The sequence below is a fragment of the Zonotrichia albicollis genome, chromosome 1 (assembly GCF_047830755.1).
Source record: "Zonotrichia albicollis isolate bZonAlb1 chromosome 1, bZonAlb1.hap1, whole genome shotgun sequence".
Classification (NCBI taxonomy): Eukaryota; Metazoa; Chordata; class Aves; order Passeriformes; family Passerellidae; genus Zonotrichia; species Zonotrichia albicollis.
In genome coordinates this window covers 53,844,978-53,869,503 of record NC_133819.1, presented here as the reverse complement: position 1 = coordinate 53,869,503, position 24,526 = coordinate 53,844,978, and the positions used below count along the sequence as shown (strand labels likewise).

Below are 24,526 nucleotides of genomic sequence, written 5' to 3'. Positions count from 1 at the left end.
ATCTCCTTTGATAGGGATTTGCAGGCTTACCTTAGGTAGCATTGAAATAGGTAGATTTGAAACTTTGCTAGCAGTTTTAAGAGGAACCATGTTGTTATGGGTGGTTAGTTACATGCGTCATCAGAAGTGATGTCTGTATTTGGAATAAAATAAAATGGTGTCACAGAATCAATCAATTAGGTTGAAAAAGACCTGAGAGATCAAAAGTCTGAAGACCATCATGTCAACTGTATCAGAGTCAGTCTTTCTTTAAACACCTCCAGGGGCAGTGGCTCCACCGCCTCTCTGGGCAGCCCATGTCAGTATCTGATCACCCTTTCTTTGAAGAAATACATCCTAATGTCCAGCCTAAATCTCTCCTGGAGCAGCTTGAGACTGGCATCTTCTCCTGTGACTGGCTGCCTGGGAGAAGAGGCCAACCCTCACCTGACTGTCTTTTAGTAGGTAGTTAGAGGTCTTATCTCCAGGATTGACAACCCCAGATCCCTCAGCTGCTTCTCACAGGACTTATGGTCCAGATCCTTTATCAGCCTTGTTGCCCTTTTCTAGACTCATTCCAGTACCTCAATGTCCTTTCTAAATTGAGGGGCCCAGAACTGGACATAGAACTCAACGTACAGGCTCACTATGCTGCTGGCCACACTGTTCCTGGTACATATTAAAAGATTTTTACTGAAAGACAGAAGACTGTGCTTCGAATTTCTTTATGGTGGTGTACCTGTAAAATGCCTCCCAAACATTAGTTGATTCAGAAAATCTCATGTGGTAATAGACCATATAGAATTTCTACCCTGCAAAATAACCCATATGGAAAAAAATAATAAAAATTGGTCTATTGATTGCAATCATCTTTTACATTCTTGTGGTTCATCAGTTCCTTATTATGAGCTCAGGTGAATACAGACACAGTAGAGGGCTCTATCACATCAGAAATATCATGGCCATTTCAGCTATACAAGACAATGGAGGAGAAAACCATTGAGTTGTGTCTCTTGCCTTTTCCTCTGGTTTTCCTTGTCCTTGATGGTAAAGGATGTGAACGTTGCAGTAATCCTTCATGTTTTTGAAGAATGTACATGAGAAGTTGGTGAAGCTTTTTTTCAATTTGTTTTTGAGAGTCCTAATAGTGCAATGAATGGAATGGGAAATTACCCAGTTATTTTAAACAGTGCTGCTGATGTAGGAAAAACATCCACAGTTCTTGACCAGTCATTTCTTGGTGATTGTTTTCTTCAAAAGAAAAGTTGCTACTGAATGTATCAATATAGGCTTAATTACTGTAGAAAATAAGATTAATAGAAATGTCAGTGTTTTGAGTAAAAAATATATCTGAAAGGAAAATTCACACTGTGCTAATAATGAAAATAATAAGGAAGCTTGACGGCTGCTTCTTAAGCAATTCTTTTAAAAGAAGTAGTGGTTATCCTCAAAGATACTTCAGGGATTTTGTAGTTCATTCTGTAAAGAAAAGGGATCTGGAATTTGAGTCTAACCAAAAAGTATTTTAAAAGAAATTTAGGTCTGTCTTATGAGAAGAAGAATTTAGAGAGTCAGAACAGAGAAAACCATGATTTTTCTGGAGTAGCTGCTAGACAATTTGTATGCTTTTCTTTAAACAACTGGAGACACTTTTAGGTACATGCTTTAACTTGCCATCTGAAGAACTGTTTATTCACCTCAGTGCATTGTGGATTTCAAGTTCAAATGAGTGTGTTTTCTTGCATTCAGGTCCCAAATAATCAATTAAATGCATAAAGGTAGCTTGTGTAAATAAATTGTGAAGAAAGAAGGCCAAACTGTCAATAGTGTTTGATTAAGGGCATTACTGGAAAGATTCTAAATATGAATTAAAAAAGCAATTATATTTTCTAATTCTGTCATTTGGAAAAATAATTCTGGATGTCTTGCTTGAATGTCTGCTAAGACTGCCTTTAACCTTCTGAAATAGAACTAATGATTTGGTATACTGCCAAGCAATTATACCAGTGAAGAGACATTGTTCCCCCAGCATCTATTATTGGAAATATCTAGATTTCTAAATGTCATCTGAATAGGTTCATCCCAAAAAATAAGAGAAAGCTGACCTGACCTTTTGACACCACCTGTTCAGGAATAGGAATTTTTTAAGCATGCTATTCTACACAGATAAAGGGTTCACAAGGTTTGACCTGGAAAGAATGGTTAAAGGAATTAGTTTTGTTTAGTCTAGAAGAGAACAGACTGAGGAAGGATGTGATTACAATCTTCCAGTACATAAAATAATGTTATAAAGATGATAGTGATGAGTTTTCTCTGTTCATTTGGGGAAAATACAAGAATAAAGACACTTAGATTATGTATCAGGAGAAAAATTTCTAGTAATAAAAATGCAGAACAAGCTGCAGACTACATAAGAAAATTCTCATCTTATTAACTTGAAATTTTAAAGAATAATTAGACCAAGAGTTGTCATTAATAGTCAAGGTTGCTGTGTTGTTCGTGGTACGAGGTGAACAGATAGATGATCACTTAAAAGGCTTTTCCCATGTTTCAATTTCTATACATGATAGAATTGGCAAGACATTCTAAACTTGTTGCATTGGATATGAAAGTAATTGCCTAGTGGGTGGCTATCTATTTTTTTAAAATAATTCTGATAATATGATTAAGGTAACAATATTACAAGGATGGAAGAATAATAGATGAAGAAATTATAAATATTTTTTAGTGGCTTTTAGTGCAGAGCTATATAAACAAGAACAGTGAGTTTGCTATTATAAATATCTTTTTCTCTGTTACTTGACAATTTTGGTATCACACATTGTTTTCTGGCTGAAGTTAATAACAAGGATCTGAAAATTGGGATGAATAATCACCCCATATAGATATATGCAGGGCCTGAAGCATGGCATACCAACTCAAAAGAATAGAAAAAACATCAAAATTATTTAGTCTTTCCAAAATGTCTGTAAAAGCTATGAACACAGCATTTCACAGTATGATCCATCACAAGCTCAAAAGTAGCAGTGCAAAAACAAACAAGAGAACATAGTTGATGTATAGGCCATTACTACATATTGAGGTTAATATGAAAGAGTGTGAAGGTTTTAATACTCATTCTGTGTTGGTACCAGCTGTCTGTTGGTGGTTGAAAGTGTAACATTCTTGCAGCTCACTTTGTTTGATGATGACTCTAAGAGCTTAAAGATATGTCAGACATGTGCAGTCTTAGTGAAGCTTTTATTTAGCTGCATGAATAAAAAGTAGTGTCAAACATCAAAGCTTTTTTCCCTCACATTAAACAGACTACTTGTGTTATAGCTCTTTGTATTTTCAGAGAGTCTGTGAAAGAACACGATGATGTTTATCTCTTTTTTTCCTCTTGAGTTTAGGAACTGGTTGTATTTTATATTACATACGTGTTTTGTTTTGTTTTGTTTTGTTTTCCTAGGTACTGCACAATGGACTTGTGATGGAAATGAATCATCCAACAGCTGGGAAGATAGCTGTTCCAGGTTAGATGTTTAATCCTTTTTGCTGAATTAAATGCTACATGACATCCTGAGTGGTTCTGGAACTCAGCTGAGGACATGACGCATCTTCACATTTCACTCAAATGAATAAAAGTTTAACCAGGCTGACATTTGTCGGATAGTCATTCCATTGATGGAATAGTCATTCCAGTAGCAGAAAAATGGGTTAAAACGTGTGTCAGAATAGCTTCTGGTTTTCATCGGTCAGTTGTCATAACATGAATATCAATTTGATAATATTTGCAAATTCCCACTGCTAGAAATGTTGCTGCTAAATAATCTACATGAATATGTGAATCTGTTTTTGATTTAGTTTGATTTTGCAAGTTACCCAGGCTTCTTTTAGGGACATTTCTGTTTAAAAGAAAAAAAAAAATACAAAAGAGGAGGGAAATTTTTACTGAAGCTCTGCCATAATGAAATCTTAAATAGCTATTTTGAACTTCCAAAAATACAGAAGTATATACAAAAGTAATAAACTAGTCTGTTCTCTTTACAGCTCTAAATGGACCAGGAACTTGTGTAGCTTTCCTTCCATTAGACTTGTTATGTAATGGAGTTAGGTTCAACCACAGCCATTATGAACATCTTTCAGTTGCCTTGGTTTTTATAATTGATCCTTATCTGATAACCTGTTCGCTATTGGGTCAAATTTCTGCTTCTCTCTGCTTTTCTTTCTCCCAGGCCACATTGAGAATTGTTTCTTCCTTCATTCAAAGCACTGTGTCATGTCTAGTTTTATAAGAACTTCGCCTTACATTGTGATTTTCTGTGCCAGTTCCATCCTCTGACACTGCATCCAGTTGTAACCAATTTCAGTTGACTTGAGCACATGTAGTGTTAAGAAGAATTTGACCCATAAAATTTATCTTTATATTCACATCTTGGAATCACACTGGCATGCAGAAAGAATTATTTTAAATAAACCAATCCTCTATTAGATCATGTTTTCTTCATGAATAGAGGGGGTGTTTGTGTGTGTGGATGTGTATGCTCCATATTTGCTCTTTATCACAGTTTGCATTCCACATTTGGTCTCACTAGATTTCAGTGTTTGGTTGACTGTATTGAAAAATGCTTCTCTAATTTAGATGCACATATCTGGAAATAACAATGCTTTTAAAAATAATTTTCTTACAGAAAAGTAATCCTGGTTTATTTACCCAAAATGAAATGACAAATAAAAGGTTTTTGAGTTAATTCTTTTTTAAGAAGTAGAAATAAAAGCCTTACAGATGGTAGAGGAAGTGTGTAAGGTTTTCATGTTGCATACAATTTATAATCTATCTTAGAGAAAGCAAATACTCCTTAAGGGGATAGCTTAAACTGCAAGAAGAGGAAAGAGATGAAAGGAATGTTCTAATGTCTGTCAGCAGCGATAGAATGTATTGGCAAGAGAGTGAGTTTTTACATAGGTAAGTCATAGTACTTCCCAAATCCTTAGTAATTTTTTTATTTTATTAAACTAGTGACACTGCACTAAACTAAAATAAATCATCTTAGTCTCTAATGGTTTGCCATTTAGATGGACTTTATGAAGAGTTTCTTGTATTGAAACAGATGGCTGAAATGATTATTGGATATTTGAGCAGGAAAAGTAGAATTCCTTCCTTTCCTGGCATGGGAGGATAAGGAGAGGAGACGCAGGGGAGGAAAGGGGGAAGAACACTTATTCAGTGTGAGCAGAATGGACCTATTGATATCTCTGGAAAGACAGTGCATTACATTGTCCCATAACTAAAGTGAATTTGGCCACTGTTGATGATAGGTAATGGAAGTACCCTGGATTTGTCCTACTTAATGATATGTCTGAAGAGTACAGGGAAGAGTATGCAAAGAAAACCTATAGTAGATAATTTCTTCTCAATGACAGTTAAGAAATAGAAAGTTTTGGTTTTTTTAATGTGGTTATATTTTAATGTCTTGTATTTGGTGGAGAACAAGTTTACTAAGCTCTTAGTTTCTGTCTCAGGATTGCTTATTAAGGAAAATTAAGTTATTGATGTGAATGTTGAAACTGAATAGGCTGAAAATGTTTTTCTTTTAAGGGACTGGGGAGATTCTAATCCCAAAATAAAAAGAAATTGCTGTTATTTCTTAACCATATAAGCTAGATTTTAATCTACAAGTGTCCTTTAGTAATTGAATTGGACATGACACTTGAGGCTCTTGACAGAGGTCTGACTTTTGCTGCCAAATAAAGTTGTGAGTGCAGTGACAGGCACTAATTAAGTGGGCCATGCTGGCAAATTTCAGCTCCAAGTATCACAGGTGGCCTCTTTGTCTAGCATATTGATTTGCAGTAGTCCTTCTCCAGACATGTCCCCAGTTTGAGAGTCAATTCAAATCTGTGTATGAATGATCCTTTGGAGATCTTGCAGCTTGAAATGGATTTTGCCATTGACATTAGTGTTGGCTACATTTTTAAGGTTGGACTTGGTAATTAATACTCCTCCTCTGCTTAAATATCTTTTGGTATGGTTATTGAATTTGGTTCTTTCCTCATTTTCCCCCTTGCTGTTTTTGTGATTCCCAACGTAAATGAAACTGTGTGCTGATAAGTGCATTACAGGGTGATGGGAGAAGTTTTACTACAGAGAACATTTTTCTAGTAATTTTTCTTTTCAGAATGTATCTTTATGGTAAGAAAGCAAGCAACCTTGCATCTTTCAAGTATTCATGAAAAATGTCTATGCACAAATAGATCACATTGCTGTTACTACTATCAAGATATCTCCAATTCAAGAACAAATGTGAAAAAGAGAGTTCATTGTGTCTTAGAGTGACTCTATAAAAGATTGTCAGAACATTCTGAGGAAAGATGTGGTTCTGTGGTAGTTCAGTGGTTTCTTTAGGATAATGTTTCACCTATATAATTCTGTACTTTCATGTAATGATGTTGTTCTTGAACTGACATATACATACACTTGTCATATAGAATGTTATATACACTATATATACTTGTTATATAGAAGGTGCAACACTGTGAGAGAGCCCTGTTTGAGTCATTCTTGCCAGAACTGGTTCATCTGATTGTAGGGCTGAAGTGATGAATCTTTTCTGTTTCTGTATGTACCTGAAGGCAGTTTAAAAATCTTTAGTTCAGGGCAGTGCTCCAAAGATGATCAGGAGCACATGGTGGGAGGATGATGGTCAAGAGAGATTCAGCCTGTATATCATGAAAATCTTTTTATCGTGACAACAGCCAGGCAGTTGTCAGGCAGTGGAGCAGGTAGCCCAGAGAGGTCTGCATACTCTGTTCTTACACATTTTCAAGGAACAGCTAGGTAACGCCAGGGCCAACCTGATCTGACCTAGAACATGACTCTGACCTGATCCAACTAAGAGTGGAGTCCTCCTGAAGTCCTTTCTGACCTGGATTATGTTCTTATTCTGTGATTAGCATTACTATCTTTTCCTCAGCTCTATTATACTTAGCCCTTTCCACAGAGATCTGAAGGAGAAATTACACACTTAATTCAAATTAGAAATGTAGAGCACAGAAAGTACTCTCAGGTACAAAAAAATAGTTTTATGCAGTGCTAGATTTCAGATGATACTGGATGGCACAGAGACACTACAGGTAAGTGAAGGGACAAAATTTTGAGAAGTTTTAGCATCTGGGTTAGTCTTGATCTACTTTGCCAATGAGTAATAGATTTTACAAAGAGTGTTAGTACGTGGATTTCTGGAAGCTACTGAGTATTCTGAGTGCCAATATGGAGCACAATGGGTGCTCAGCCCATACTGATTACACAGAAAAGAACTAATGGATGCAATATAGTCTTTCCCAAACCTTTTCAATCACAGTCCCCTTATATGGTTTGGGAAACTCAGATAATGATACTCCAGCTTCTGCATTATCTAGTCTCTAATGTTGACTTTTAAAGGCTGCTGGTTGTTTTTAAAGTCAAAACAGTGTTTGTAATATTATTTTTTTTATGAGAAAACCACTATGTATTCAGCTGTCCCTAGCAAACGAACCTTTTTAGAATTTATTAACTATCAGGAACCTTTGTGAACTAAATTTAATTTCTGACCCCTTCTAAGCCTTAGCAAACTGGGAATTTGGATATAAGCCTAGACTTTGGAATCATCTCTGATCAAACAGGAAGCAATATAACTGTTGAAGTTGTGTAAATCACCTCTTCCAGACAAAACAAATATTCTTAGTTTTGATAATGTTTATGTTGTATGTTCTTCTCATCCCCATTTCCTGAGTTGACAAACACAATGCCTCTCCTTTGGCCCATGACAGGCATCAAGGATGACTTTATTGCTCAGAAAGGCCAATTTCATACCTGGCTTCATAATTTCCTTCTGTGCTCTTGATATAAAGTTTTTGGGGGACTATTCCAAGCTCAGTTAGGGAAAACAGTGCAGGATTCCTCCTTGACATAGATTTCTTGGACTGAATTCAGGCAATTTATGTTAATTTATCAACCCGCTCAGGAGAAATGTCCCTTTTTCCGGTCTTCTCCTGTCACTGTGCATTACAAATATACTACTGAAACAGGAAAGAATTTTTTTTCAGAGGTAGGCATTTCCTGCTGTGTGTGATTCATTAAATGGTGTCATGGTTCCATGGAGACTAATTGCTATCAATCTCTTAGAAGAATGGTTTTAAAGAATAAGACAAAGAGTAAAGAAATCTAATAGGACTTCACTATTGTACCACATATTTCTTCCTTAACCTTGGACAAATCACTCTGTGTCTTACCAAACTAATTGTTTGCAGTGTTTTGGATCTTGGTTAATAATTGGAAACTACTTTAATTCCTTAGGGAAGGATTTTCTTGGGAAAACTCTGTTTGTTATTTTAAATATTTATTTTGATTTGCTAAGTATGTATTTATACCTATTTTCTTCATGTATGTGGAAGACTGGTTATAGTTAAGGAAACAGTGGTGTGTCTATGTATTTGATCAGAGCATTTCAATATAGGGAGCAAATATGGCTATTAGTGATACATGCTGGGTTTTTTGACCATTTACTGTGAGTGTAGTATAGGAAGCTTCAGTAGGTCTATAAAGCAAAGAAAAGTGACTTCCACATGGAGGAAGTTTGCAGGAAATTAAGGAAGTCTGTACTCCAATCCATTACTTCCTGCAGCTAGGAGATCCTTCAATATAACAATAACAACATAAAAAAACTCAACAATTTTTTCAACATCCTTTGCTTGAAATTCTGATTCTACCTGCTTCTCATCAGGTGTTTTTCACATTTGTGTGTGCCTGTCTGTGTGTGTTTGCATGCATGTGCACAACCAATGTTGATTGAAAAATTTTAATTTCACTTCACTATTTATGATACATTGGAGACAAACAGTTTCACCAGCATTACCATGACCTCATTTGTCTTTTTTAGTCATCAGGGCTGACTATTTATGTCTTTTACATTCACAGAGCTGATTTCAATTTTGAGGAGTCCATGACCATTACAGGAACTTACACAAATAATGTATGACAGCTCACCTAGCTATCCTCAAAGTACTTAAAAAATTAATGAATATATAAAGAGTATATTCACACTGATTGCAAAAGCAGAAAAGAGATGGTGGGAGTGGCAAGGAATATGTTATTGGTTTCAGGATTATATAGAAAGGGTAGTGCATGTTTTTAATGAATGATGCTTTAATTTGGAATCCTTTAAGAATAATTTTAAAGTAAAACATTAATAGCAAACCTTTTAACATTTTTGCTCCTCTGTCATATGTTTCCACAGTATTTCTCTACCACATATTTTAAAACTTGTTATACCTTTAGGAATGGTCTTAGCGCCACAGTTAATACTTTTAAAGTTGTTTTTAGGAAGGAAAGGCAGCTATTTCTTACCCAATTCTAGGTCTTCAGTTGTTAGAAGGAATTAAGAAATAGTGGAAGACTTTTCCATCAGTCTCAAAGTAACTGAGTATCAGTACTGACTGGGAGCAGTGACTGGGTCACTCAAGCAATGGCTCTCCAGAACTGCTATTCAAGGTCTCTGAGCCCGACTCTTCTCTCATCACACCCTAGGTTTCTTTGTTGGTCTTTAGAATCTTGCAATCAAAGTTGTTTTTTTTAATTGTATATTTTTTCCAGGATCTGGCACTGCCATATAGGGAGGAAAAATAAAAATTTTTCAGAGGACAAGTGGGGACGTTTTTCTGCTTTGTACATAAGTCAAGTAAAGCTGTGGTTGAGGTATTAAATGTTGATGGGTAATTATACTTCTAGTTACTGGAGAATATTTTCTTTACATTTTCTTCTATGTGTCCTAAGCTATACTAGGATTTTCTTTAAACTGGACATAATTCTGGTGGAGCATTAACTCAAGACTAACTCATTGCTGTCACATGGTGGGGGGAGGGAGGGGGTGAAAGGTGAAGTATTGACTGAATAGCCAAATAAATTAATGAGCTTTCCACTAATGTCATTGTCCTAAAACTCAACTTTGTCTAAAATGATGTGGTTTCTTCTTCTGATTGAATGTGTTTCCCACTTCTTTCTTTATAAATAACAATAACTTAGAAAGTAGTTTCTTAACCCTCACTCTGTAACAAGCACAGCCAGGTGCTCACACAGTTCAGGGTGTGTGATTAAAAAGATATGTCTGCATGCCTCAGGTGTGTTGTAAAACAGCCAAATTACTTCAACACACATACATTTTTCATATATCTTTATGATCTTTAATAATTATTGGATAAGAAAAGGAATCTACTGTCAGTTAAAAAAGGGTTGGTTTCATTAAATGTAAGAATATGTTTTAAACATCCAGAAAATTTGCCTTAATCCCTAAGATACTGAGTAGACTAATCCTCATTTGTGTTTCCTTCATATCATCTTGACCCAAGCCCTGCCTTCCTATCATGGTAAGAGTGATTGAACTTACACTGTTTTCTGTGAATCTAGACTGAACAATTTTGTGGTCAGCACTGGCCATTAGGTCATGTGCTTTTCCTTTTTATCACATTGATTGTGGAATATCATCAATTTAACTCTTTCACATATGTTTGACTATAGATTATCTTTTTCAGAAGTCCCAAGAGATGGAAAATTTGGCAAATAAATGCCAAATATCTGTCTTTAAAGGCCTGATTACTTTAATTATTAAAACCCCTATGTCTTCAGTTTAATACAGAAATTATATACTTTTTGTGTCTTTCATGAGACATGAACCATGTCTCTGTTTTTTGTACCACGAAAGTACTTACATGACCAAAATTTTATTTAGATAACTTTTTGACAAACTATATAGGGTAAATTGCCCAGATCTTTTCAGGCCCTTTCTGTAAGTACAGTGCAGTTACAGTTTTGTAACTCTGTTTTTCTTATTGCAGTCTATGTACTGTATATATACAGGAAAAACTGCAGTTGTATAGAGTGAATCGCAGACTTCCTGACTGACTCTGGGCAAGTCTTTTAGCCCATGAAATTTTGTTTCTCACTTCTTCATGCAAAAGACTGAGATAATAGAATTCACAATGAACTATTATTTTTTCCGAATGATAATATATATATCTAATATACATAATATAATATTTTGTGACATTTGATGCTATTTTTCCTTGTAGTTTATGAAAAGAATCATCGGATAGAAATAAGGGGCAAAATAAGGCTTATACAGTTAGCTTAGTTGTTCAGTTGCTTAGAGCCGACCATCAGTAGATAGAGTGTACCTGTTGTACATTAGTTAATCTAGCTATAACTCCTGAAGTAGGGAATTTTTAAGTCCTTTTAGTCAATGTGAACTTGAAATTATTTTCGTTCCCCTTCCTTATACTTGCCACTCTTGCTAGTAAAGTCCAGTCCAGAAATTAATGCCATATTACATCAAAATCAAAAACTAAAATGGTGATTTTGACCCAAGTTTTCAATATTCTAAGCAATGCCTCAATAATTTTAGCTATCAAAAATAATGTATTGCTGCCATCTCTTTTGCCCTCTGCCATTTTGCTTACTATTTTGGAACTCTTTTGTGATTCTGGGAGAGAAAGTAATTCCCAAGAATTTTTCCAAATGTTTTATGACTAGATGTTCCTTTTATTTTTTTACCAGACTTTTATTTATCTGCTGTTGGTCACCAAATTTAATTCAAATGTTGACTTTTTTTGCTAGCATAAGCTTTTCTTCAGGCAAATAAAAATAGCTTGTTCATCCTAATGTAGTGTGCAAAATATTTTAACCAAGACAGAATAGATGTGAACTAGCTTAATCCAGAGTCTGTTGAAACATTAGGCATTGAGTCAAGACCTGATTAGAAAAATCTCCCTGACACAGAGTCTGTTAAGGTACAGGACAGAATTTACTAAGAAAACACAGAATCCCTGTTTTGGCTCTCTGAAACTAGACTGAACAGAGAAAATAAAAGCAGATTACCCATATGAAAATCAAATAAATGATCTATCAAATGGAGTTGATAACTTAATGAATTTTGAAATTTATTGTGAGTCTATTGCTTTGAATTAAAGTTATTTAGAGATTGTACCTTTGGCTGGACAAAAAAAAAATTGTGGAGTGTTCCTCATCGGTTTTCAACTAGATGTAGAGATGAAATGAAGCAGAAGTTTGCAGATTAGAACAAGCTTTTTAATATTCTTTGCCGACTGTTTTTAGAAACATCACAAGGAACAGAAAATGAGGCCCATTTGTGAAAACAGGCCGAACAATTTATAAACATGTGGGGCAAACAAAGTTTTAAGGCTGATGATGCACTAATAACCAATTCCCATCATCCAATTTATACAACACAGAACTTCATGCACACATCTGCTATTTGGAGCCCAGATACAGACATGCAAGCTGGTATAGACTCATAGCAATTTAATAGTATTCTAAAGAAATCAGAAGATTAGTGTTAAAATTTTAAGATGCATTGCTTTGATTATGAGATAGATCCCTATATAAGTGAATCTATGATGAAAACTCCCCTTTAATTTGAAGCATATTAGTTTTCACATTTGCTCATACCTAGGGGGACAGAAAATTTTTAAAAAATGCCACAGAATTGTCTTGGTAGTAATTACCTTTGCTACCTTCTTAAAAGGCTGGAATGAGGACTTATGTTGTAGTTTCTGAAAGGGAAGTTTTACTTTCTGACTTCCTCTGTAATCACAAATCAATGTCCCCACTGTATCATTTAGTAGTTGTTTTATCTCAATACTGAATGTAGGGCTTAATAGCTTACTTTTCAACTCCCCATTTTTGCTTGGATTTCCTGAGAGAAAAACATCAGAAATGCTGACCTGTTCTTTTGCTCTTTGTAGATTCAGGTACCTTGCTCTAGCTCCTACTGCCTCTAAAAGTGTTGGGAGAATACATGGGTAAAATGTAGTTTTGACATGGCTGCATAGCAGTGTTAGACTGCCACAGACCACTTTAACATACCCTTCAAACACTTTTGTAAGAATGACAACGTAGAGAAACCTACTGGAGGAAAACAATGAATTGGTGGAGTAGCTCACCCACCTTGATGTCTTCTGGTTAAGCCATTTACCTTCTAAGAGTTACTATTATCACAGATTTTAAGCTTTTCAAAATGTTAGCTAGTGTGGTGATACCTTGGAATCATCCTTCCAGCTGACTTCAAGAAAGAAAGCAATACCTCATTTACTACTTTAATACGACTTTCAGATTCTCACTGCTAGAAAGCTTACCACTCAAACCAGCATCACCCACAATATCCCTAAGGCAATATTACCATTTCCATGAATTTGCATTTAATTTTTTACTTTTACATTTTTGTATTCATTTTGGTTTTGGTATTTTTTTTTAAGTAGGAAGTTTTCACTCAGGTGCTATATTTTAAGGCACAGCATATACTTCTCATTTTCAGGTATTTTCATAGATTGGTATTCATTTCCCCAAGTGTACACAGATATGAATCAAAATGTTTAATTGATTGTATTTAGAAGCTATAAGTCTAAAGCCTTATCTTACTCTTTGAACTTAATCCTATACTGGGTACCAGTTACAATGAAATATAATAATATTCAATAACATAATTATTCATTACACTGGTATGTCACATGTGAATATATTATAAACTCTTCTACACCTGACAACCCAAGGGGGTTTTTTGGTGTTAAACTGTAGAGAGAGAAGAATTAGGTCATTACAGTGCATATGATTTATAAGTAGCGGTGATTCCGAAAATTCAGAAATCTGAATATTTTTTGTTTAGTGTATAAACAATTTTTTAACAAGATCTTGTATAAGAAAGAAAATTATTGTAATTGAAAACAGAGTTAATCCTTGGTATCATACTGAATTTTTACCTGCTTGCCTTTGATCAGTATTTATTGGCAATTTTACTTACCTTTGATATCCAAGAAAAAATAATTTGAAAGCCAGACAAAAATAATTATTTATTTATAAACCAGATTTCAGATATTGGGTGCAATCAGGGAACTTACATGCTCTGATTTGTTGTGAATACATTGTTGATGTTAAATGCCTTAGTAAATTGTGGATAATTTTAAAACTCAGGATGAATGCAGTAAGACGTGTCCTTAGTAAGAAGTAAGACGTGTCCTTAGTAAGAGTGCTCTTCTCTTTTTTGAAGACTCTATTTGGAGCTTTGTCATATAATTTTTCTAAATTTGCTCTAAGTAATCAGCTGAAAAGTACTGTAAAATAGGTAACCTAATATATGAAAAACAAAATGAAAGATTCCAATCCATGGTACACTTTGTAATATAGTGACTGATAATTACACAGAAATATTAAAAGGATCAATTTGTAGAGGCTCTTTAAAAAGCCAAGATATAAGATTGAAAGCTCAATCATAATTTAGGAAATTTCTGTCTTCTTGTGCTTAATGTCTTTAGCAGAAGAGTGTTTAGTAGATCAAGATTTAGTTTTATATTTGAATAATGTAACTATTACCATCTCCTATCTTGTAAAAAGAAAGAAGTCCTGTTCCTAGTAACCAGGACATGTGAACCCCACTTTGGAGAGGAAGGACTGTGTTTTGGTTTGCTCATCATACTGGGATAATAGCTGATTTCTACTTCCTAGCAATTTTTAGCTAGTTAACTAATAATACCTACCCAAAGACGCTGATTCAGGCAGGAATGTGATTGTACTTAATTCCAGAGTTATTTCTGGGTGCAGATGTCATTGGTGTACAACTCAGCCTTTGAAAAACTTATGACTTTTGATTATAGATTGGTGTCTTCCACAGGTCTTATATTACCAGTCTTTCCTAAATAATGAAACTATGAAATAATGAGACATGCTGCTTGAGCAAACAATTTTGCCCTGAATTTTAAGATACAATGAATATAAAATTTACTCACAACTGGTCTTCTTCCACTGGTAATGTTCAGCCTACAATAAAACTCCAGGTGGCCAAATGGATTCACATCTATGTGAAGAGAGCTATATAATAGGAAAAAACCCCAGATTACTAAAATGTGCACCAGATTACACTATCATACAATGATTCACCATACAGAATATTACATAAATTATCTCTTCCAATGCTATTGCATCTATTGGCAAAAAATTGAGACTATATAGCCAATTAGTTTTTCTTTCCTTTGTGCTTCTGTTTCAAAGGCTTAAAGGAAAACCATACATATTTTGCATTGTGGTTATCTGTATGATGCTGAGATTTATTTTCTTGTGTAAAAAAAGTAGATAAGTTTAAATTTATGATTCCTATCCATATTTTTCTAATATTGTGTCTTAGGGCTTACCACCTCCACATCCACTCTAGTTTCTGTGGCTTTTTTTTTTTTTCAGTGATTTAATTTGTCCCAGACATCTATAACATGGACACATATGCTCTCTCTACATTGTATACTACAGGAGATCCTGCACAACAGGATATGCTCAGTGTGCCATTTACACTGTCCATTTGGATTAGAAGGAATTAAGTAATTTTGCATAGCTATTGGCTATTTCCTGAGCATGTGAGTAAAACCTGTCACCTCCCTGCTCCACAGATTGTTCACACTTTCGAGGAGATGCCCAAACCCTGATCTGCCCTACTGGGAGCCATCTCAGGGGCTTCCAAGAGTGGCCAAATGCCCCATGTCTGATCTGCCTTGGGGGCAAAAATCCTTTCCATGTCTGACAGGGCACCTGTGGGTGCTTCAAACCACTGGGACCCCTGGCAACATCTCTGCATTCCATTTCATATGACTGCTGTCCCCCATACCCCAGGGGATGAGGATGGCAAGCTCTGCAGTGATCCTCAATAAGGTGTTCCCTTGCTCTTGCCACTGCTGAAAAGAGCTGGCAGCCTCGGGCACCTCCAGGGGTTGGTGGGTCATCTCATCTCTTTTCATTTCATCTCCTGAGGGGCTTGCCATCTGATGAAGATGACTGTCACAAACTGGGAATATATCCCACTGCTGCTATTGCCATCACATCCCCTTGTCCCACTAAAAGTAGCTGCACAGTTCCTATGTTAAAGACAGCCACTGGGCATGCTTAGAAATGATGTAAAACACCCTTCAGTCACAGGGTAAAACTTTGAGAGTTAGTTTCTTCCCTTAATCTTTCTAAGAGTTATTTGCCTAACTTGTATTGCAGGAAGATGTTCAGGTCAGATGTTAGCTATAACTGTCAAATCTTTTTTGCCTTTAGTATTTAAGATTCAAGGTAATGAAAGATTAGTATGCAATTTCAGACTATGTAAATAAGAGCATTTATATCATGTATAAATATTTTTTGCTGTGGTGATGCCAGAGATGAAAGGCAGGAGTTTGGTTCCTTGGGCATGCAGGGATATAAAGAGCATGCATGATTTCCCATCAATTCACCAATGATCATTTGCCACTACACTGTTTATGATGAGGTTGTCTTCTTGGAAAGAAGTCCCTAATGGTTTTGTGTTCTTTACTATATTTTTTCTTTACTTCAATAGCTCCTTTTCTTCCTTTGCCTTAACAATTTATCCCTTTCTTGAAAGTGATGGTAGGCCTCCAAGCATTTGTATTGCTCCTTCCAATTGTCACTTTCTTCTGTAGGCCATAATTCAGGGGGCTTAGTTTTGCCTGCATTCAGTCCAGAGGGAAGTTATCTTTCTTGAACGTGAAAAACTAGAAATGTCTGTAGTGGTACAGGTGAGCTCTCATCAGGGCAGGCACAATGCCTGCCTTTCCTATGGAAATATCTTGCCTGAGACACAAGAATGTATTTGCTTGTATCTCATTCATAGCTTACAGTCATCCTGTGGTCTGTTCATGCCTCTGGGAATATTTTCCTACTCTGATAGTTCTCAAGTGGAGCAGAAACTCCTGGCACTCTGCCTGACATGGTGGTACCTATTTCTGGTCTGCAGGTCTTCATGCAAGGAGTGTTTATTGATGTAGGGAATGTCACTTTTGTCAGAGCTTCAGCTGGTGGGAAGGATGCTCTAGACCTATACCATGAGACAGAGCTTCTTCTGCCACGTGAATGCCATGAAATCGGGAATATGATGTGGACAATCAAACCTACATTTCTCCATGGTTTTTTGAAATTTAAATTCAAAAGATCAGACTATGAACTTCCTTTTTCCTACATTTGATGACAGCAAAGCATGAAGGATGGAGCCTGAGAAATGCTTTAATGAGGCTTCTATCCATCAGAACCTTGCTGGAGTCAGCTCCACGCAGTCACAACCAGCAGCACAGTCCAGGCCTCCACTGGACAGCTAAAGTGGTGATGCAGTTAAACTAGATGATGTCTATACATCCCTTCCACCACAACTATTCCATTTTGTTCTATTCTATTTTAAAAACCTCTTCATTTACATATTTCTTAGACCTTCTGTCCACCTGTATGTCTACTCACTTCCCTCAAATCGTATCTTCTAGCAAGAAAGAAAAGGCCTGAACTTTTTTATTTCATCGACTTAATTCTACCCTTCCCTTCCAGCCTAGCAGTAGTATTATGGATATATTCCACAGGCCATATTAGATGGGCACCTGACATCAAGACAGCCTTTATGAAGTTTCTGTTGTATGTTGGTTCTTTGTTTTACACCAGGCTCATCTCTCTGAACTATGGAAGGCTCTCTTCCAGGCTTTTTCATAGAGACAAAATGCATTGTTCTCTCTCGCAGTCATAGTGCGTCCAAGACCATCAGAGGTTAAGAAACTGGCCTGGTTTGGCAGATGTTTCTTTTTATTCTGCCAATTAAGTCAACAATAGGTATTCATAATTCTGGGGAGGCTTGGAGGTCATAGAAATTACAGGGCAGGCAAGAATAGCTAATGCACAAATAGCTGAAAAAGAAAGCGATCTTTTGGGGATTCCCTATCACCCTTTTATTCTGCTTGTCCTGGTGACTGTCATCAGTCAGTGACATTGTTCATTGGCTTCACCCCTTGGTTCTGGCTGCAGTGTTCAAGGTTTGCCATTACCCCGAATGGCAAAGCCTCTGTTTTATTGTTCCAGGGGAGATATTCTTCTACAGTTTGTCTTACACTCAGCTTTCCGTGCTTTGTATAAGACTTGAAACATTTTTATCAGCAACTAGTTTAAAATAAATTGTTGGAATATTTCTTAAAAGAGAACTGGGAGCCACCATGGAATAAAGATAGCAGTTATTATGAGGCAGCATGTGGTGTAGAGAAGTCATCTCTTGCTTTACCAGTATAGAGAAACTCATTAGATTCTTGTTTTCTGATCTTCTCAAAAGATCATCCTTGCTGAGCAAGACATGGAGCTACCACAGAAGTATAGACTTTAAGAGAAAAAATGGATATGGAGAAGTCACCAAAGAGCTAGATTATGTGCTTGTGTCTGGGACATTAATGGCAATTGGATGATCTCTGGAAGTAATGTGATAGAGTACATTGGACTTCTCAGATGTGGGGCACTCCCTGCCCACCTTATGCAGTAAAGAGCAGTGTGATACAATAGTCAGTCAGGTGATGCTAGCAACAAGAATAAAGCATCACTGGAAGACAAAACAGGATCTTTATAGAGAGAAAAAAAGCAGTCACGAGGTAATGAACAGCCATGAGATTTTAAGTCCATTAATAAAGCTGAATTCCCATATAAAAAATCCTTACTCAAGCTTAACAGTACTAATATATAGTGAATAAAGCATTGGCTGGGAGTGTAACAATGAGAAAAGTATAATAAAGCATTTCTACTATCACCTCTGGTGAAAAAGTGAATGAGACATAGTTGGTACAAATAATACCTAAAACATTGTAGCAGCTAATAAAATCATTTGATATACTGTGACCCTAGAAGGAATGTAACTGTGTATTTATCAGAACCCAAGAAAAAAAGAGGCAGTATGTGCTTGCCTCACAATCACATAATCTGGCATCCACATGTACTTTTGGAGATATAAAAGATCACTTAATGAGAGACAGAAACATATATGGGGCAAATGATTCCAGCATATAGGGGATGATGCTGAAAGAAACAGATAAATTTCTTCAAGAGGCAAGGGCAGCTGAACTGTCTAGCAAGAGGATCAAGACAGTGTCATCAGTGCAGAACAGGGACAAACTAAAGGAAATTCAGAAATAGGATAGAGACAGACTGTACAGGAATGCAAGTGTTGTGTTGCAGGGTATATACTGAGTGAAACAATACACAAAACAGTACAAACCCTGCCTAGTACCCAGCAAAAACATAGAAAAGCAGAGAACATAGCAAGACTTTCTGTCCAGTGTGTTGTAGCTTGGGAAATAGAGAAAGTGTTAATAGGTAGGGACAACATAGAGCTTACAGTTACAAGAGAGATGTCTTCTGGTTGTCTCGCATAAGTCCAGATAAGTTGGTTGCACCGAAGGATGCAGAGAATGATGTCAGCCTGTTTATTTTCAGAACTGTTCTATCAGGTCTTAATCAGTTGACTGCCATTGGGTGGTGAAGCCATCAGCAGCCTAATTCTACCAAGCTGGATGACTTTAATCTGGAGAATTAAAATTCATGATGCAGGCATTTGAAGCAAATGCAGCCTGTGGAGAATAAGTTTGACAATCAAGAGCTGTTATATACACAAGGTATTAATTTCCTGAGCATGGTAGAGGAGAGAGTGTTCTCTGTGTGTGTTCTTCTTTTCAGAAAATGTATGGTCATCCTTCAGGGAATCAGACACACAAAAATGAAGTCAGAAAGAAGCTTCAATACAGTGAGATGACTAAAATTCAGTTTTTGATAATGGCAGAGTAATGACAAATAGTTGATAACTCTGCAAGAATTGACATTATTATATCTATTGAAACTTTTAGAGAATGACTCAGATGACTAATTGTTGCTGAGAAAAATTTGGACTAAACTGAGGATCTTCATTTAGCCAAACACCAAAGTGTATAATTTTATGCATGTATGTGAGACTAATGCACACTAGATTCTATAAGCTATCATTTATTTAACACCTCTGTCAGGTTAAGACTTTTACCACTCTGTGATTTGAGCCATGTGACAACACTGACTACACCTTTTGGAAGATAATTGCCTGGTGTAAATGCTTTTGACCTGTGCCCAACTTCTAAGGTGTTGCAATGTAAATTGAAGCTGGGAAGGATTCCCAAACATGTGGCTTGAAGCTGATGACAGAGCAATTAAAAATTAATGATCTGACAAAAGAGACAGTCAGTGTCACTATGTAATAAGCAAAATATGAAGTTGAATGTAGACATGTAGAGCTTGAGTAAAACTATGCTTTCTCTGTTAGCTGACATCTGGAGAGATGTCAGCAAGACCCCGGAAAAGTCAGGACGATTAGGAAAGCACTTGAAATGAAAGCAGTCCAATGTCTATTAGACATAGTGATTTTTTTTCTGGAATTACCCAAGGTGTTTAAAACAATTACTGCTCCTAAGACTCTATAGGGTAGCTAAAGCAAAATTATTTTGTTCTGTAGGAGCTTAGGCACAGTGCTAATGCACACGAAGCAGCCCAGAACACTTACTAAAGACAGGAAGCAAAAAGGGAAACACAGAGCCATGCTTTCTGAAATGCAATTCCCTCACTTCACTTTTCAGCACTTGCCCAAAATCTGCTTGAAGGAACGTGGACAATGATGTGAGTTTATACTTGGGTTTGTTTCTTTGTGTACCAACCATGGCAGTCTGAAGGGGCACTTATGATAGGATGTTACTCTGTTTTAGTCTGTGAGGAATGTACTGTACGTGCAAAATTTTTTTTTTTTGAAGGAGACCTAACAGCAATCCTAGAGGACTTAAAGGGTGGTACAATGTGCCTGAAATACAGTTCAGACCTACTAATATAGATCCGAATGAAATTCAACCAAGACTGTACGCCCAGATGGGAGCAAAGAAATAGCAGTCTGAGGTGCTCAGACTTCTGAGTGACCACAGGACATTGGGCAGCTTCATGAAATATCAGCCCTGGTAAAAATACAGAGAAGAAAGCAAACAAAAATAAAAGAATAAAACCAATAGACAAACTTTTTGCTGCAGCTGCTGTATGACTTGTTGAAGAGTATATAAACAAAGATGGTACCAGACTGTCTGAAACTTAGGATGCCTGGCAATAGACTTCAAAATTAACTCAAAATGGGTCACATTTTGGATGCTCAAACAGCAACAGGAGAGACAATCTGGCAATAAAAAAGCTTGTAAGCAAGAACAGTACTGGCGAACACTTCTCACTTTGCATTGTTCAGCTTTCACATTCCTGCATCTCTTTCCCTTCACTCCACCATCTCCTTTCCTAATTTTTACCTTGGCACAGATAGGTCAAGTCTACTGTGCAAAAAGGAAACAATAATCAGTGGAATGAACTGGTAAAAAAATCAGTTAAAAAGTTGATGATTTGATACCATTATGTAGATAAATTGGTCAGGTTCAGCCATCAAAAATTCACTTGCAGCAATAATAGAAACTAAAGGCTGATGATACTTAATAATAGAAACTAAAGGCTACTGATAGTAGAGGAAAATCTGAAGATAGTACCCATACAAAATCAAAATCCATATCAAAGTAAATAAGTGATAAAAAAGGGAAGTATAAAAAAAGAAATTACAATAATCTTGATGCCAACAGAAGCTCAAAATCTCATTTCTTTCAAAAATGGTTATAGTTTGCTTGAAGAAAAAGTAAAATAAATTTACATATGGGCATGGCAATGGCAATTTTAAGTTATACTCTTGATTCATTGAGTTTCAGCAGAACTATTCTGCAGGCCATTTTGAAGGTGTTCTATGGTCAGGACTGGTGACTGTACAGCTGTATCTGCAGGAGAATGCAGCATTGCTGGGGTGTAAACGGTCCCACCATTCCATTACAGCGTACCTGTAAGCAATCTATAGAGTCTTACATAACACTAGAAAAAAAAAATCTTTGAAAGCACTTCAGATTTGTTCCTGCTTATCCCCTGTACCCTTTGAAACATCAGGATAAAATGCAAAAAGTGAAAAACATTCCTCTCTTCTGATGTCAAATCCTGTGCTTGAGAGAGGAAATGCAGCCTTCCAGGAAGGTGTCTGACCTGGCAGGTTTGCTCTGTTGCTCCTCAGTGCTCTGAGAAAGTGTGTGGTATGGGCTTTACACAGGTTAAGCAAAGTTTTGTGTTCTGAACCTCACTCTGGAAAAGAAGCATTTCATTAGGCAGCTGCCTGGAATCAACTTCATATGAAAAAGTGAGAAAGCTTGGGAGGTTTTAGAGTCTCTGAATACATTTCTTGCTGTTTCACACAGTTACACTTACGCAGAAAGAAACCTTTCTGAAATTTCAGGCTACATTTTAACATGCATATGTTTCTTAGAATGAAAACTTTACTCTGGGAAAAGGCGAAAATCCTTCTCCCAGAAAAGAGAAAGTGTCCTTGCAAACCTTGCTAGAGAGTGGCTTTGTCACAATTATCTCAGGACCGAAGCTCCTTGTTGAACAAAAGCCTCGAAGTGTCATGACTGTTAGCCTTCTCTGGACTTAATAGTAGCTGTGGATACCTTTGGATGTGTCATGGAGAACTTTTCCTCTAGATCTGTCTGCCACTGTGTGTGGGTTCAGCCCCTGAAGTGAGTCTGTACAGCGCTCTCCTGCACTCAGGGTGTTTTCTTCAGCTCTCCAGACCCTTTGCTTCCTTGTCAAATGGCAGATAGTGCAACCTCTCACTAACAGCGCCACAGCTGTACACTGACAAGCAGATTGGGGCTCACATCAGACCTCTTGGGAGGCTGTTGGTGTGTATTCTTTTCCTATGAAACTTCACAAGACTTGTGGGGCCTTTTATTTTCCTCTATATTTTATATAGACTGCCTGTGTATTCATATTGTGTTAGACATTGTATTTAGGCATGAATATTTAACTACATATATAACATTGTTAGATGTGAAGAACATGGCAGATGATACACAAAATATGTGCAGGTTAATTTATATTAAAAATATTCTGAAAACTAGAATAAAAAATATTTTAACTAGTCAAGCAGTCTGCAAGGGAGTGTGGGAAAACTATCATTTCGGACTTGGAAGAGTAGACTGGACAAATCAGTAACAATCCAACTTTTTTAAAAGAGGAATAACAATTGGAAGTAATTTGCAGTGGTGGGAGAGCAGAGCATAAGTGATTTCTTGGAGCTTTTTTAAAAAACCTTATTATCTCAAATTATTTCTTTGAAAGGTTTTCTCCCTACTTTAATGTAATGAATTCCATAGCAATGATGATTAAGTATTTAGGGACTTTTACCAGGGACTCTTTAGAAGAGATGATGAATGACTATTGGCTTCAGTTGCTAATTGACACAATAATCCATGCCAAGGGATTCCTCTCTAATTTTGAAACTATATTCTAAAAAGAAAAGAGAATTGATTTGTTAGATAACACACTGATGTTGAGATTAATTGAAGCATGATGCAGACTCATGCCTCTTATTTTTTTCTTAAGAAATTGTATAATTCTTGTCTTCATGTTTTTTTTTCTTGTAATTTGTGATTACAAGGATATGCAATTTTAACATACAACCTATGGCAGTACCTTTAGGTTGGAGCTTCAGTATGCCGAAAAAGAGGAAGCTATTGAAATAGTCCTATAGATGGTTTGAACATGTTATTTTTTCTTAAAAAGGAGAAAAAGCACAAACAGACCAGGTTTGCCCAGCTACCTTTTCTATAGAATCACTAATTTTCATCCTGAAGAGGTCAGGCAGATTTATGGAATTAAACAGGGCCTCAGGCCTTGTAACATGATTGTGAGCTAGTCAACCACTCATTTGTGCCAAGTAAATTTTGGAAATGATTCTCCTTTGCTGACAGTACCCTCATTACCGATTGTGTAGAGTAATTTATCAGGCATTTCTTAAAATAAACTGTTCATTTATGCTAATAGGACTTGGCAGGGAGGAAAAATTGGCAGGACTTGAAGTTCCTAGTGTTTTTCTTTTTTAAAACAAAAACTGTAAAGTCCTTAGTATTTTGAGCCACCGTTATCACAGCCATGCATATAGTTTATTAAAGTGACAACTAATTGCATAATAAATTTTCAGAATGGGAGAAAATTATTCCTATGTTAAGTTTACAAAAGCAAATAGTTTTGTAGTATTGTAAAAGCACAGTCATTAGTTTCATACTTGTACATTCCTTATTGGCTAAGCTTCTGTTATTAATGAATCACTTAGCATCTTTTCCATGACTCATCTATTCTCAGTGCAGTACCTCATCTTGAAATATCTCTTTGTTTCTTACTCCTCATGTATTTTCTGTTTGGTAGCTCCCTCCAAGGGGATGTTTTCTTTCTGCTTCATAGTGGGGCTTTGATCCTGCAAACAGCCATGCACATCAGTGACTCCTGAAGCGAGTAGTCCCATTTGAACCTGTAGGACTGGTCAATAGATACAATTAATAATTTCTACATGTTTGTAGGACTCAACTGCAGCTGCTGTACAAAGTTTAGCTAATAACCTTTGCAGCTGAACTATCTTACATTTAGTTCAATAGATTTCACATTCAGTTGTCTTCAAAAAATAAATATATCTATCAGTTCATGAAAAAGCCATCCTTCCTAGCCCACAAGAGAACATCCAAAGCTCTAAATAAGAAGAAAGTGTACATTGAAACACACAAATAAGGACTGCAACACTGATAAAATGACAGCTGTAGAAAATTGTGA

General features: G+C 36.3%; 1 protein-coding gene across 8 annotated transcripts in view; it reads left to right on the top strand.

The window, feature by feature from the left end:
* The window catches only part of SUGCT (succinyl-CoA:glutarate-CoA transferase), a 309,001-nt gene that overhangs the window by 256,227 nt on the left and 28,248 nt on the right, over positions 1–24,526 (top strand). For 7 of the 8 annotated variants that reach the window (XR_012580477.1, XR_003380359.2, XM_026793422.2 and 4 more), the window contains one exon: positions 3,431–3,494. The exons of the other annotated variant lie outside the window; for it this stretch is intronic. Coding sequence is in view for 5 of the 7 variants with exons in the window: in XM_026793422.2 (XP_026649223.2) it covers positions 3,431–3,494 (64 nt within the window). In the remaining 2 variants the exon portion in view is untranslated. The remainder of the gene's footprint in view (positions 1–3,430; positions 3,495–24,526) is intronic. 8 annotated transcript variants of the gene reach the window in all.